The 15,224-nt window shown below is 39.2% G+C and overlaps 1 protein-coding gene across 2 annotated transcripts in view; it reads right to left on the reverse strand.

Annotated features, from left to right (window-relative positions):
- Positions 1 to 2,732: 2,732 nt before the first annotated feature.
- nphp4 (nephronophthisis 4) overlaps positions 2,733 to 15,224 on the reverse strand; it is a 93,251-nt gene continuing 80,759 nt past the window's right edge. For both annotated transcript variants that reach the window (XM_088370017.1, XM_088370016.1), the window contains exons 23-29: positions 13,709 to 13,865; positions 13,086 to 13,165; positions 12,712 to 12,797; positions 11,599 to 11,770; positions 7,836 to 8,015; positions 7,225 to 7,368; positions 2,733 to 3,069 (exon numbers count right to left, since the gene is read on the reverse strand). In XM_088370017.1, the coding sequence (XP_088226143.1) occupies positions 2,929 to 3,069; positions 7,225 to 7,368; positions 7,836 to 8,015; positions 11,599 to 11,770; positions 12,712 to 12,797; positions 13,086 to 13,165; positions 13,709 to 13,865 (960 nt within the window). In that variant the 3' untranslated portion in view covers positions 2,733 to 2,928. The remainder of the gene's footprint in view (positions 3,070 to 7,224; positions 7,369 to 7,835; positions 8,016 to 11,598; positions 11,771 to 12,711; positions 12,798 to 13,085; positions 13,166 to 13,708; positions 13,866 to 15,224) is intronic.

Below are 15,224 nucleotides of genomic sequence, written 5' to 3' on the forward strand. Positions count from 1 at the left end.
CTGAAAACCGCAGGATCTGTGTGTTCGTAGGAGTTCTAAAAACCGACGTGACAGTGTGGCTTTAGGGAGTATGTTGCCCACTTGTTGCAGCTTACAGCCATTTCAGAGTGGGGACATTGTGCATTTGCCGTGCCACTTGGTATTAAAATAATGTTTGAAAGTCAGTGCCATGGCGATGTCTTGCTTGTCAATGGGAGCGCCAAAAATAGCGTAAAACTGGCTGTACACAACAATGCTCTTGTCACACCTCTTTAATGGAATTACGTTCAAAACACACACTAGAGGCGACATGAGGGCAGTGTTTTTGTTGTATAAACAAGTCAAGCCGCATGATGGCGGTGACTGGAGTAGGATTAATGTCAGTATATGTGTAATCCGTGTGTTCAAACTAGCACATTGGTATCATTTTTATTTGCCTTTTTTTTAACTGATTTTCACATGCTCAGCCTCTATAAATGATGTGAACACAGCAATTCGTTGCAGTAATGCACACAAAAATCTGACTCAAGAGCATGAAGGGGCGAGTTGGCTGCACATATACTCATATTCATTAACACGGCTCTTGCAGGTGTGCTCATCAGACACACTGTCACTTTGACACACTGTGATGCCCCTCATTCAATGTGTGTGAGCATGTTGTTTTCTTGTACCTACTTGGATGGGAGCTGAAGGTCACCAGAGAGGTGAAGTGTGGTTTCGCTCCACATGAGGACAATAAGAGCCACCTGTTACTGTCTAGTCAACCTCCCCTCTGTACTACCTGACAGGAAGGAGCCCTGCACTAACAAGGTGAGCAGACAGTTAGGGGAAGGGCGAGGTATGGGTGCTGGTGAGTGGGGGTTAACGTTACAAAGGAAGTCTGCCCCCCCCCCCCCCCCCCCCCCTCCCTCATGGAGCTGACAGTTACTGGACTTGCAGCACTTAGGTGTTATAAAGTGCCCTGGACCTTGCTGAGAGAGCAACCATGCTAGTGCGACTGAGGGTTGCACTTCAGGCCAGGCAATTACTCTGGTTTTGACAACAACAAAAACACTACTGGAAGAGAGAATAGCAACCCATTTATCACCACATGCACTTGCATTGCTTACAGTGGCCGGGCATCGTTTATAGCATATCGCATTCGCAATATCAAGCATTATTTTCTGCATCGCTTGGTATTTGCTGGCAACTGGCTCTACTAGTGGGAAGAAGTACAGTAGTTTTCCTGTGGCTGCTTTAATACTCAGCTAGCAAGCGTGAAAATGGATGGATGGACGAACAGACGGATAGAGCCACCAGTGAATATTTTTTTGATATACATGGCTGCCAACTGAACAATTTTTTTATGTATCATATTAATTAACTATTTGACTGATGACAAAAGCAGCAGCATTAATTTATATCTGCTCATATTCAGCGAAATGCATTAGAACTCATTAGATTACGCTTCATAGTGCAGCATGACCATGACCCCAAGCATACTGTGAAAGCAACCAAAGTTGTTTTCAAGACAAAGCAGAGAAATGTTATGCAATGTTATGCCAAGTCAATCACTTGACTTGAATCACAGCGAGCAAGCATTTCATTTGAAGACAAAACTGAAGGGAAAATGGCCCAAGAACAAGCAGGAACTGAAGAAGCAAGGCAGAGCATCACAATGGATGACATAAAACATCTGGTGATGCAGTCTATGCGTTACAGGCTTCAAACGGCTGCAAAGGATTTGCATCCTAATAGGAAAGTGAAAGTTTGTTCCATTTGGTGCCTTAAAAAGTGGGAGCCATATACACTTGAAAATGATAAAAATGAACAAGAGCTGGGATGTCTCCGTGCAGGTACTTGCTCCACATAGGACAAACGCGGTCCTCACCCCAATTAGATGACCCCACGCAATTACAATCAACCTACCCAACCAAGCACTTCTGCAGTCGCTCAGATGTGAAGTGTGGAGGCGTTTTATCCAAGTCTTGAGCCTCGCCGCTCCTCAGCATGTCCTTTATTCTTGTCTTATTATTGTATTTTAAATTCTGGTTTGCCTTCACCTAATTTACTATCATATGTTATTTTTGTATCATTAATTACTTGTGGAATAAGATTTATGGTTTATGTTAAATAAATAAATATAGCCCAAATCGACCACCAGTAGTCTCTTCTCATAAAGCTTTGATGCTGTACGTAAGCGCCATGTAAAAGTAGGAAAATTAATATTTGCTTCGGACCACATATTAGAAAAGGTAAAGATGAAGTGTACCCAACTGAGCTGTTATCTTCATTTTATTAGTCTTCACTGCAGCGCTCAAAGCTTAGTTTGCTGCCTGCATTCTAATGAGAGAGAAAATGAGACAGGACGGGGTGGAGGCGATTGTGTAACGGGCTGTTATGCAACACAATGTGCACGCCATTCCCTTTGTGCAAGACACATGGCAAGAATGAAGGGAGCATTGTTCTCCTCACTTCAAAACATCATACCCCCATTATGGCGGTGCGTCTAATAATGGCATGATAAGGATAAATTATTTGGGAGGTGAGAGGGGGCGCGCGGACCCCTGGCTTGAGTTAGATTAAAACCTGACTATAAAGTGGCATTGAAGAGGGTTTGCTGGGCAATTAAAGACGATAAAATGTTATTGCTTTCACCCTCGATGCGTTTTCTGATGGTTGCGGATGAACTGTCAAGAATATTGACTGGACGCCTCAAAAGAGGAAAAAACGATAAGCCGGGTGAGAAAGACAGTGCAGCTGAGATGATTAAGTTGTGTTTGTCAAGGGTTGATTTATTTCAGGCAGGCTCGTTAGATCACCACAAAAATAAATCCCACTCATGGGCATTCATACAGCAACTCATAGCCCAATTCTCAAAAATACAAAATAGAAAACAAAGGCTCTTACAAGTACAAAATTATATATTTTAAGTAGAAAAACTGAATCAGACACCTCACATCCACTGATTCAAAAATAAGTGACCTTCACGCAGAACGTCTCCTCAGTCTTCTCCTCCAGGTTGTTCACGTAGACCAGTATCTCCACTGAACCTGCACTCTGGCTGGGGGCGAAGCGCAGTCCGATGGTGTAACTCTCTCCCCCATCAAGCTGACCAGCAAACACAACAAACAACGAACAAATGAAATTGTGTCTTTCTGAAGACATGATGAAACCAGCTTTTCTCTCCCTTTAAATGCAAGTCACCCATGAACAAGTTGTTGGCAGTATGTCAGAAATGAAATGCCATCCCGATGAGGCAATCACTGTTAATTAAAATGGTGAGGTAGATGACCGGATGACTGATAAACTCATCAATATCTTCCATGTCTTCCCAGATGAGTGAAAGCTGTTATAGCAGCAAGTTTTTTTTCCATTTTCACCATCTGTATAGTTGTCATGACCATGCCAAACAATACTTGTGTTGATGGAATGTAACTTTTAAACGCAATCACACCTAAAAGCAGAAAAGAGTGTATGGATAGGAGATTAATGACAACTGTGGCTCGAAAATAATCAATTGCTTTAGTATAGTGATGATTGGCTGTGTCCCTGTGGGATTGGTTTTGACATTTGCATTTGTTTTGTGACCAACCATTTTACTTGCAAATCAGGTAAATTTTTGCCATTGAAATGTAATTAAAAAAAAAATCTGTTAAAAAAGAACCACAATTTTTGCTATGTCTTTTTTTAAGCATTGTTGCTGCATAAAAAAATAATGAAACAATAAATAACACGTTTTATTAAATGGAATCACCCTAGAGTCTGAAGTGGATCCTCGTAAGTCTTTTAATTTTAAATTTGTCAAAGTTTCTCCTGTGCAATAAACAGCTGAAATCGCAGTGGCCAACGTCACTATCTTTTTTTGCTCTCCCCACAATAGGACCCGTGCATTGATCATGGGAAAAAATCACAATTATTATGAAACATAACTGATTAAACAACCAAAGCATAAATAAAACTCACTTGCTGATCCAATCGTCGAAACAATCAAACACCACAGCATAGTCTTTTAAATACATGCTAGCAGTAATGTCAGAATAAATGCAGAGAGGAAATCTTACATAAAGATTTATTCCTCCTCTGAGGCAATAAATACAAGACCCTGGCTCAAGAGATTCATGCTGTATTCTGATGTTAAGTCTGAGAAGCAGAAATAGAAAGTGCAGACAAGAGCAAGGGCAGTTATGCAGTGACACTCTCACTGACACACAGGAGAGATTCTCCTACCAGTGTGCACAACGTGGGTCCACATTCTTTTTAAAGTAGAATAAATGTGCTCCTGGGAAGCGCATTGGAGGGTCGAGCAGCAGTTTCTTACAGCTGGTTGGAGATGACTAGCAGCTCCACATTTTGGCCTGTTATATCACACATGGTCCATGCGGTAGAAGGGGCTGGAGTTACCACTTAATAATAAACTCACACATGTTGTCCACCACGCGTTAAATCAGAAATAAAAATGGGAGGCAATACTCCCTCCCCCCGCATTTGTATGGATGCTTGTTCCTGACAGAACTCAAAAGCTATTTAACTGCTTTCTAAGGAAACTTTCCTGGAAGGCTGTAGAATGGGCCAAGAAAGGAAATGTACAGCTTTGGAGTGGATCCAAAGACAGCTGCACAAAACTTTGTATTGAACTGACTTTCTAAATTTCATTTCCCATTGAGATAAGATTTGTTACAGAACCTAATATAAATTTCACTTTATTAATAGTGAATGAAATATTGTGATCCCTCCAATTGGCTGGAGCAGAGCTAAAAGTCAGCTGGTCCAGCTCACCTGCAACCCTAATGAGTACTCCTACTCATGAAGATGTATGGATGGGCAAGATTAGGACCCTTGGGGCCACCATGTTTGTGCCTCGTCGCAATTTTGCCTTGAGTCGCTAGCTGTGAGTATCAATCACCATATTGCCATACTGTGCAGCCTTAGGTTGAGATTCAGTCTAAAAGATAGCATGCACTGATAAGACAAAGAGGAAACCGTGGGTGGTTCCTTGGATGTAAACAACATCCAAGAGAGTTGGAACCGTGTTCTTATCATGCAATTTGCACATTTGATCAATCGTGACTTTTGTGCGAAGAGGTCCAGATTTGGTGGTGAAAATTGGTGGGTGGCTGACTATTCAATGAAGTAATATTTTTTGAACAATTAATATTTTATAACATCTACAGATGAACAAAAAAAATAAAAATCCGCTCCTCTCGTTTGGTCCTTTAGGCTCAGGAGGTTAAGCAGATCTTCAATCATATCGACATATAAATAAAATGGAAAAACAGTAACTGGGCAATGTCAGATGCGTCTGTGCTTCAAAACAAGTAAATAAAGTAAAGTAAAAAAAAAAAAAAAAAGGATAAGTTTGCTTCTACTTTACTGATTATTTTTTAGTACTCATAGATATGGATTGGTTTCACCAAAGCCCCCAGAAATGTATTTTACTTTACCATTCATTCATTCATTCATTCATTCATTCATTCATTCATTCATTCATTCATTCATTCATTCATTCATTCATTCATTCATTCATATATTCATACATTCATGTTATGCAAAGATATATTGCACCACTGTGACTTGAATGTTAGTTTTTGTTTTAGTGATGCCTCAAACATCTCAACAGTCTTTTTCTTCTATAAAATACGAACAGGAACAATGAAAATGCGTTTGATGAAAATGAGCAGTATGTACAAATATGACCAGTGTTTGACCACCAATTTTAAATTGGACTAACTTTACAAACTATTTGCATGCATGTGTGTGCGTGCAGTATACCATGCATATGTGTGTGTACGAGTGTGGGTGCATGTGCATTACGTCGTTGCTTCTAATTTGAATTTAAATAATTATTTTGGAACACTGTTTGTAGTAGACACAAACACTTTGATCAATCGCACGCTGCATTTAAGGGACATATTTATATTCTTAGCTATTTTCACCTTCTACCAGCTCATGTGCCCAATTTTCTTCCACTGTTACCTTTATTCTTCTTCCCGGTAATTCAATCAATCCGCTTCCATTTTGTATTACAGCATGCGAGAGATAAATGAGTCTATGTGGAGGATTTATATCCCCCAAAAGCTTATCGGTATTGATCTCTGCTGCGCTTTCCCTGCTGAAAACGTGTTTTATTATTACAAGTCATATGAAAAAGGAAGCAAAGTATCCCCACAATTGCTAAATGCTGCTGGCGGGCTTAATGCTTTATTAGACACCTGGAGCGTTGCTAACAATATGAAATAAAACAAAAGGCCCACCTCCCTCCCTCAGGCTAATTGATGCAATGGGGTCCTGGTCAGGATCAGCATTTCGCCTTAATAGTTTATGTGGAAAAAGACTCCCATTGCATCTCACTGGTTTTATTGTTAATGGGTTTTGTCATTTGTTTTTTCCCTTTTATCACATCTCATCAAAAGAACTGCAATAACAGAAATGACTCCTACTTGTGCATGACTCAAATAGGTTTTTACTCATTTCCCTTCATAATTAGAAAATAATTATTTGTTCGCGCGCTTTTGTTTTTCTGAAGACTCCACCTAAGAAACAAGCGCAGCGTTGTCATATACCTGTATATTGCCGCAAGGAAATACAGAAAAATACAAATAGTCACACACGTTCATTCATTTGACTTTTTCAGCTTCTGACCAGGTCTTTAAAATATAGATATACATTAAGATGATCAACTATTAAAATCATTCATCAATTTCTTCATTTGCTATAGCAATTTTGCTTTTTAGGGTTGAGGGCGGGTGGAGCCTATGCCAGATGACTTTTGGGTTGAGGCAGACTACATAGAATTCCACGGAGGGAGACAATCACCCATACTCATTTTCACAATGTCATTAAATGAGAACTACTTGCACTTAAGTCATGCGAGTGAGCACTACATTAACAGTGACCCACGATTAAAAACATGTATATTAAAATATTTATGTGGGTTGAAAGGTAGTTACGCATCACAACTTGGATTTGACATGTTTTAATAATTCAATTTAATTCAATTTAATTAAACAATAGAAAACAAAAGTAGACATTTGTTTGAATGTTTATACTGGAAGCCTTGTTTTTTTTAAACGGCTGTATATTTGTCCCGGTTTATGATGCCGGAAGCTTGCCATAGAATGGATTGAACCCATTTAATTTAAAGTGCAAAAGATAGTTTTCAACCTTATTCCCGTTAATATAAACACTGAAACACTTCATAAGGCATAAACCCCTTTTTTACGGCACATTTGGCCATTTAGACAAGGTTTACCAGTCTAATTTCACCTGGAATTTATCCTCTTTGAACTGGAGCAAATCCGGATGGTCAGAATGGAGCAGGAAGGTGCGGCTGCTGGTGTAAGGGTTAACGTAGGTGATTTTTTTGGAGCTGCCCCGACCACTGCTAACTGGGACGCACACTTCAAACGCCTGCGCACACAGACAATTTTGCATTTAATAGAATGGTCTGAGCAAAGTATTTTCTTGCACAGAGATCCAAAAAGCACATTTATAACATGTAAACAAATCCTTCTACAACATCTTCTGAATTATTAATTTTAATCATCTTCTGTCATTACCAATGTTTGCTTTTTGATCTGTGTTTCTGGGATAATTATGAATATTAAAACTTAAATGTACGCTGCATTTTAAAATGCATTTTGACTAGACACATAAAAGAATAAACCTTGTGTAAACTTGAGAGCGAACAGTAGAGCTTCAGAATCCAAAATGGGAAAAATATGCACATTGTATCACCCACTCAGAACGGGACTCTATTGGTTGACGAGGTCAACGTGTTTACAGGATGGCGGAGTCAGTGCTGTTATGATGAAAATCAACAACATGCAGGGTGTCTTGTCTGAGTGTCTGGAAGAGCGCTAATGTCATCATTTCACCTTGGACAGCACAGGCCTGTGGACATTGAGGCACAGGAGCCAAGTGGTGACTAACTGCTTCTGCTCCACGTCCACCGCGTTCACATACAGGAAGCGACTGCCTGCCCGCCATGGCTGCACCTTCAACTGAAGCTCTTGCACTCCTGCAGGTGGCAACATGAAAACACCTCCAGGCTTGACCTGCGGAGGAAGTTAAAATAAAGAGAAAACTTGTTTGGAAGATGTTTGTTACTTTTATATGGCATTGTACAATATTTAATCGTATTATGGCGAACTTCCACATACTAAGTATTCGTGATTCAGCCACAGAAATATCACATTTTGGGGCAAATGTTTGCCAAGGGGTGTCCATTTTGTGAGCAAAAGATGAGGGATAAGAAAGTTTAAAAAAACACAAGGACTGAGGACGAACTGAAGTGAATTTTCGTCAGTCTGTGTAATTGTTCATGTCAGTGCCAACGGACTGTATTAGCGCACTAACATGGAAGTTTGCCAAAGATAGTGGTTTCCGTTTCCGCTTTGTAAGCCGTGTGTAATCCGTATGTAAGTACAGACCGAGTGTTAAAAAGAAAAAAGTTTCTTCATGCAGGTGGCAAAATGAGTCTGTGTGTAAGTGAAGTAAAATGACAAAGAAAGACGTGGATTGAGGGAGAATTCTTATCTGGTAAAGTGCCCACCTCAATTTGACAAATGCGTACTAATTCAGTGAATTAAATTAGATTTGAAAGAATATAATAAAATTGTCAAGGTAATATTATGAAGAGATTTGTATTCTATAAAATTGTAAACATAAAAAAAATATTTATAAATTGTTACAATGTTCATAATTTCATTAATGTACATATTACCAGCAAAAATCTAACCACTGGATCCTTGGCAAAATACGCATCATGAAATATTCAGGTTGACAGGAAGTTGCAGGCAAAACCGCCAAAAAAAAGAAAGAAAAAAAAATGCACTTACCATAAGCTTTTTGGCAACCAAATTAATGAGTAGGTGGTGTAAGGAAGGGGAAAAAACGAGGACAGACCATGAGTGAGAATCGTGAGTAATCAGTGAGACGAAATAAGGAGAGACAGCAGGATGTGAGAATGAGAATTACTGCATTGTTTTTTTTTTATCTGTTGAGAAAACCAAAACTATTCTCTGGGGGTGAGCTTTATCTTGTTTCATAAGACTCCTCCAATACGTTCCACAGCGACTCAACCTGCTGAGAGTCACATCAAAGCAGCCACTGTGATGCACATTATGCCGGAATGTTTTAAAAATACATCTGTCGATTTTGTCTTTCTTTCTTTTTTTTCTGGGCTGTACCCTATTTCTTCAAGGAAAGTACGACCTGTATCTCTACTACGTATATGGATGATAATGATGTAAAAACATTGATTATCCTGTCAACATTCGGAAAGTTCAAGATAATAATTCTGTAGCACATTCCGTCATTTTGTTTTGCCTTCATTAGAATGGAGCTGTGCAACAAAGTAATCCCAGATCACTGCAGAGAAATGCCTAATCTTGTCATTATAAACACATAGGATCACTTTGTTTTTTGCTTTTCTAATTTGGAGGAAGTATTTTTTTTTTTTTATTGGATTTTAAACAGAATGTTGTAAATGTATTCTGTCATTGTCCAGTGAAAATCATGTATATCCATATGTTCTGAGATTGTTTTTTTTTTTTAATCTGAAAAACACCAAAAAATATTTTTCTATTGAACTAAACAAAAACAAAATAGGTAATGCATTCGTGTAATTTGTTAATTATAATATGGCGGATATAAAGTCCATTAGAACACCCAAAATCATCTATCATCAATTAGTAGTTTAGTATAGTACATGCTTTGATGTATATATAACAACACAGTCCAATAAAAATAAACTCCAAATTGTGAAGTTTTGTTTTCAATGTAATGTAATTACAAACATGATTTTGGGATTTGAAAAAAAAAAAAGAAAACCAAGTAGAAATAGAAAGAAAAAATGGAATACATGGTGTTCATTTCAGAGCCAAACTCTGACTAACTTGACTTGCGTATCCTGTGTGACAGAATGTAAACAAATGTGACATGAAAATATCAAAATGTCAACACACGCCACAAACATGGAAGACATGCTGCAAAGAGAAGTCATTTATTTCTGTGGAAACATCTAGACAACCATTTTTGAGGGAGATTGTCCTGATTAGTAGGTGGGTGAGCTTGAACCTATGCCATTTGACTAGAGGTGAGTGTCATGGGTGAACCTTGCACTGGTCACTCGCCATTGGCAGGACACGTCATCAATGAACCTAACATTCATCAATGCATCCAATGTCTACCGCTTATCTGGACTGCGGTCAGGACATATTTTATGATATCCCGCTAAGTTCAGGCTTTGCGGAATAGATCTCAGCAATGTGGTTTGTGGAATGGAAAGACAAAATACGGGGGAAGTTCAAGTTCAGTAAACTTCTCAACTACTTCTAGCATGAGGAAATGCCTCAATCTGCTACTTTTCTACATAATTAGACCAGAACGTGTTTGATGAGAAGAAAGAGATAAGAAATAAGAAAGAGTGTTGGTACACTGGCAGCATAATGACGCTTCGTCTATTAATGAGCAGCTGCCGTCCAAAAGTGCAGCAATGCATGTCAGTTTCTCACTGCGCTTCATGGTTCACACTCTCCATCTGGCTCAAAAACATTTTTTAGAGAGACCATCCGCCGAACAAAAGCAGGTATGCAGTAGGCTTTTGTCATACTAACCCAGACTCGAGAGATTCAAAACACTGCAAGCCAAGGCAATGCTACCCCAACCTGATGATACCCTTGGATCACTTGGAAAAATTAAGAGGATCGGACTTCGGTCAGATTGGAAGAACCATGATGGGGGTCAAAATGACTAGTGAAACAATACATTATCTGATAGATCAAATCCATGTATGATCGCCAACAGCGTGGTTCAAGCATGTATCTGGACCTTTCTTGGCAAGATGCAGACTTTGAATTGAATTGAAATAGTGTTGAGATGTCACAATAATGACTTGAAAATCAGTAAACGCTTTTTGTTGGCTTTTGAATTGTTGGTGCGAGGTTATTTTTCCCCTCAGATTTGCGGAACAATTGCAGGAAAACTCCAAGGCAGGGGTGTCAAACTAATTTTTCTCACATTGTAGTTGGGGTTTACTTTGGAGGGACACTATGACAGAGAGAACACAAATAAATGTACAATTGCCTTAAATTACTTATAACCAACACATTGATGAAAAACTACTTTGGAAACCAGATGCCAGTCAAAACTGTTCAAATGTTAATACATTTATTTTAAAGGGGAATTTGATTGCAATAATTCTTTAGCAGTTTAAAAAGTGAAGACAACTTTCAATTTATCAAGAAACATGAAGTCGATGCAAATAAGGTCTGGCTTGACACCTGCAAGCTAACGGCTATAGAAATGAAACTGAATTGAATTGTACATTAAAGAAGTGACCATGAAACTCAAAACCAAATCTTGGTTTGTAATGCCCAAAACCTATGTAGCATCTGGCAAGTATGAGATTTTCTAGGTTATTGAGTTCAACATTGAGCTTGAATAATCTTTTCATTTGTAGCTTTGCATCTTGCTATGTGAGTGCTGTCTAGATTGAAATAACTGTGCGGATGCCCTAAGCAAATAAGGATTACAGGCAGAGAACCCAATGTACTGAACATAATAAACTGGGACCAGAATCAAATGAGAGTCACACTGTAACTTTCTAGGCACTAAATTTACAAACTGGCGCTGTACCTCAATCTCCTGGGGATGTGATGAGAAACACTTGACCTTGCGAGCAGCCTGCCTCCCCCTCAGCACCAGTGATTGACAACTCTGTTGGCCAGTGATACAACTGACATCAACCTGCTCCATGAAATGCACATAAATCTGCCAGATCTGCGAAGGGGCAGCCATCCACTTATCACTGTGGAGAGAAATCATCATCAGGAACAAATGCGGTGAAATAATGCACCCCCACCATCCCCACTCCTAGGAGGCAACAAGAGGTCAAAGATGACGAGGGCTGATCTACGAGTGCCCTTGCATTTTAATGATCAGCCAATACTGCCACCGCCATTCCTATCTTCGTCATCATCATTATCATCATCATCCTCCCACCGCTGAGAGGAAGGGAATTCAAGTCTCAGCGGCCTGAGCTGAAACGGAGAGCTGTGAGTGGGAGGTGATGTAGTCACATACTCAGCAGTGCTCTGTGACAGAACTGAAAGAGCATTCAGATATTTGGAAGATGCTTTAAGTCATTTGGGAACTTTGATGATGAGAAAGAATTCCCCTTTTGCCCACTATCAACATGAATTAAACAGCAGAAAGCAGTCATAATTTGAAGTAGTTGTGCTCATACCCTCCTCCACATATTATTGGTAAACATGATGGTACTGTTAAAACACATTGCCAGGTAGAACCAGCAAAAAACATGTTTTCTGACTGTCATAATCCTGTTCCCAATTTTTTTACCCTCATTTTACTCTTTGAGTGTATGGTGTCCTTGAAAGTGCTAAAGGAAGTCTAAAAGATATTATTTTTAAACACCAAATCAACTATAAATTCTCTCTAATACTACTTGATTAACATACTATGCCAGACCACATTCCAAACATGTTAAATAATTATGATTTTTACTTTGAAAAAAAGAGTATTGTTGTCTTAATAAAAGCTGCTTTTACAGTATATTCATAAAATATTCATCAATATCAATTACATGTTTCTACATTTACATTACACCATTACACTAAGATCATTTGAATTCATTCTCTCTTATTCATCAACATGCAAAACAGCAGGGAAAAAAAAAAGAGAATCTTCTCAAACTGCGTCTAATATTGTGCCCACCACAAGAATACTTACGTGAAAACCATCACAAAGAACATTTTGATGTTGGGACTCGGACTTCCAGGTACCTTCAAGTGCACATCCTGAGGCTCTCCAGGCGCCTAGGGACAAAGTAAAACTAATAAATGGATGAAGGTAAGGGGGGAATAAGTGGGCAGAAATTACCATTAAAAAGCATAATAAAAGCATTCAACTTGGTAAAAAGACTCAAGCCTTCTTTGTGTTTCAAAAAAGATACTTCACTCATTACAAAGAATGCTGGAATAGCACTCTGCCCTGAAACAAAGAATGATGCTGAAGCTTTCACTTTAGTAATTAATCCCCTGCTTACATTAGTGTGGGCTGAGAGATTTATAGTATGTACTGTGTGAAGGAAGTCATTCTCTCACCAGCATCCGGGTCTGACAGATGATGTTTGGGTCACTGCAGCGTACAGAAATATTAGCCTCAGCATTCGTGTCTCCAACTGCTATAAATATTAATAAAGAATGATTTTTTTTTTAAAAGCACATAAATACAGGAGTCAAAAGTCAAAGTCAAATAAATACACATTTCCTGTGTAATGCTTTGCTTACTATCGACTAAATGACTAAATTCGTGTATAGCATTATTTAGTAGAATTGCATTGTTTGAAAATACATACTGCTGGTGCTTTGTTTTCTTTGGACTGCGATGTAATGCAAATTTTGGTTCAGTCCTCAAAGTGCAGCGATGAAGTTAAAATACATGACTGCAATTTTTAATGTTTAAGAGCATTTGTTACAATAGCCTCCTAATGAAAGAAAAATATGTAAATATAAACCCATCCAACATAGTTAAAGATGTAGATTTTGAAGACTGTTGCATAATTTGTCTATGTAATTACAAATAAAATCAGTCATATGTTTTACTGCTTTATAGTGTGGGACACGAAGTATGTTTCCTTATCCAGCAAAGGCACCGACTTGAAAATTACTGCCGTAAACAGGAATACATTATTTGGAAGTGTGCAGTAGTAATTTATCTGTTTTACCAGTGAGTGCATGCCAAGGTGGCAAGCGGATGGCCTTCTTGAGGAAAGTGAGTTCTGGGTGGTAAAGCCGGAATGTTTGGTCCACAATGTGAGGCAATGGCTCCACGATCACCTGGCAGACGGCTATTGGATCACCATTTTCTGCTTTGAATGAAACCTGGAGATAGAAGGTCAATAAAATTAGCGCCTACAGGATTTCTTTCAATTAGGTTGATTTCATTACAACCGGTGCTTTATTTAGTAGACAACCAACACTTTGTCTGAGAGAGAACATATAAATACTGTTTAGTAATTATGAATGCTGTTAATTTAGCGCTGTTGTGGCTCGAACCTGACATGTTTAAAAGTCCCAGTCCCAAAGTCCCAATGATCATCGTCACACACACATCTGGGTGTGGTGAAATTTGTCCTCTGCATTTAACCCATCCCCATGTGATTTTAATCCATCCCCTGGGGGAGAGGGGAGCAGTGAGCAGCAGCGGTGCCGCGCTCGGGAATCATTTGGTGATCTAACCCCCCAATTCCAACCCTTAATGCTGAGTGTCAAGCAGGGAGGCAATGGGTCCCATTTTTATAGTCTTTGGTATGACCCGGCCGGGGTTTGAACCCACAACCTTCCAGTCTCAGGGCGGACACTCTACTACTAGGCCACTGAGCTGGCCACGTTGCTGTGACATCGCAGATGCTATATAAAATTTCAAGACAGATTTTTTCCACAGCTGGAACAAGCCTGATTTCTCTCGAAGTATGTTTCTAATTATTTTTAGTCTGCTGTGAAGCAGATTTGTGTTTTGTCACTAAGAATAAACTGAAAATGGTTCTACTTAAACCAGCTTTAGTTTCCGTGTGTGTGATAATCATAAATAATCTTTTTAATCAACCACATACGGTTGTAAGAACCATGGAGGTGCGTTCACATAAAATTTAAATATTTTGCCATTGGGGAAGCTCTTCGTTGTCACCAGATGACAAATTTATATCAAAATGTGACATTGTACATTTTGGTTATTGACTCTCAACCTGACAGAAATTGATTTACCACCCAACAGCAGCTGTGCAAATGATTGATGTATCAGATCTGCAGACCTGTGCTGACCATATGTGGCTATGGTGACGTTCTGACTGACAGTGGCATCAAAGCTGGCATCCTGACAGTCTGTCAATTCAAACAGGACACATACTTGACTCAGACCTGACCTCTTTCACCTTAACAGGATTCAGGTTTGTTTTTTACTTTTCATGGGAGAGCAGTTCTGACACCGAGACACAAATGGGAAGGCGACTATTGGAACATGGGTAATAATTCCATTAAACAGGGCAATGAGTGTACGTAACACAAATAACCTTGATACTATGACTGCATGTTTACTTTTTAGTCAGCTGCCTGCTATGCACTCACGTCCAAATATGGGCAAGCTTGCATTGGGATGCTTTCCATCTTGTACGCTGTCTCATGGCACACAACAAGAAAACCAAGTGCCGTATGAAAAGGGCTTTAGTTTCTGAGCTGGTCAGA

The sequence above is a fragment of the Syngnathus floridae genome, chromosome 2 (genome assembly GCF_059516105.1).
Source record: "Syngnathus floridae isolate MCC-2025c chromosome 2, RoL_Sflo_1.0, whole genome shotgun sequence".
In the NCBI taxonomy this organism is placed as follows: domain Eukaryota; kingdom Metazoa; phylum Chordata; class Actinopteri; order Syngnathiformes; family Syngnathidae; genus Syngnathus; species Syngnathus floridae.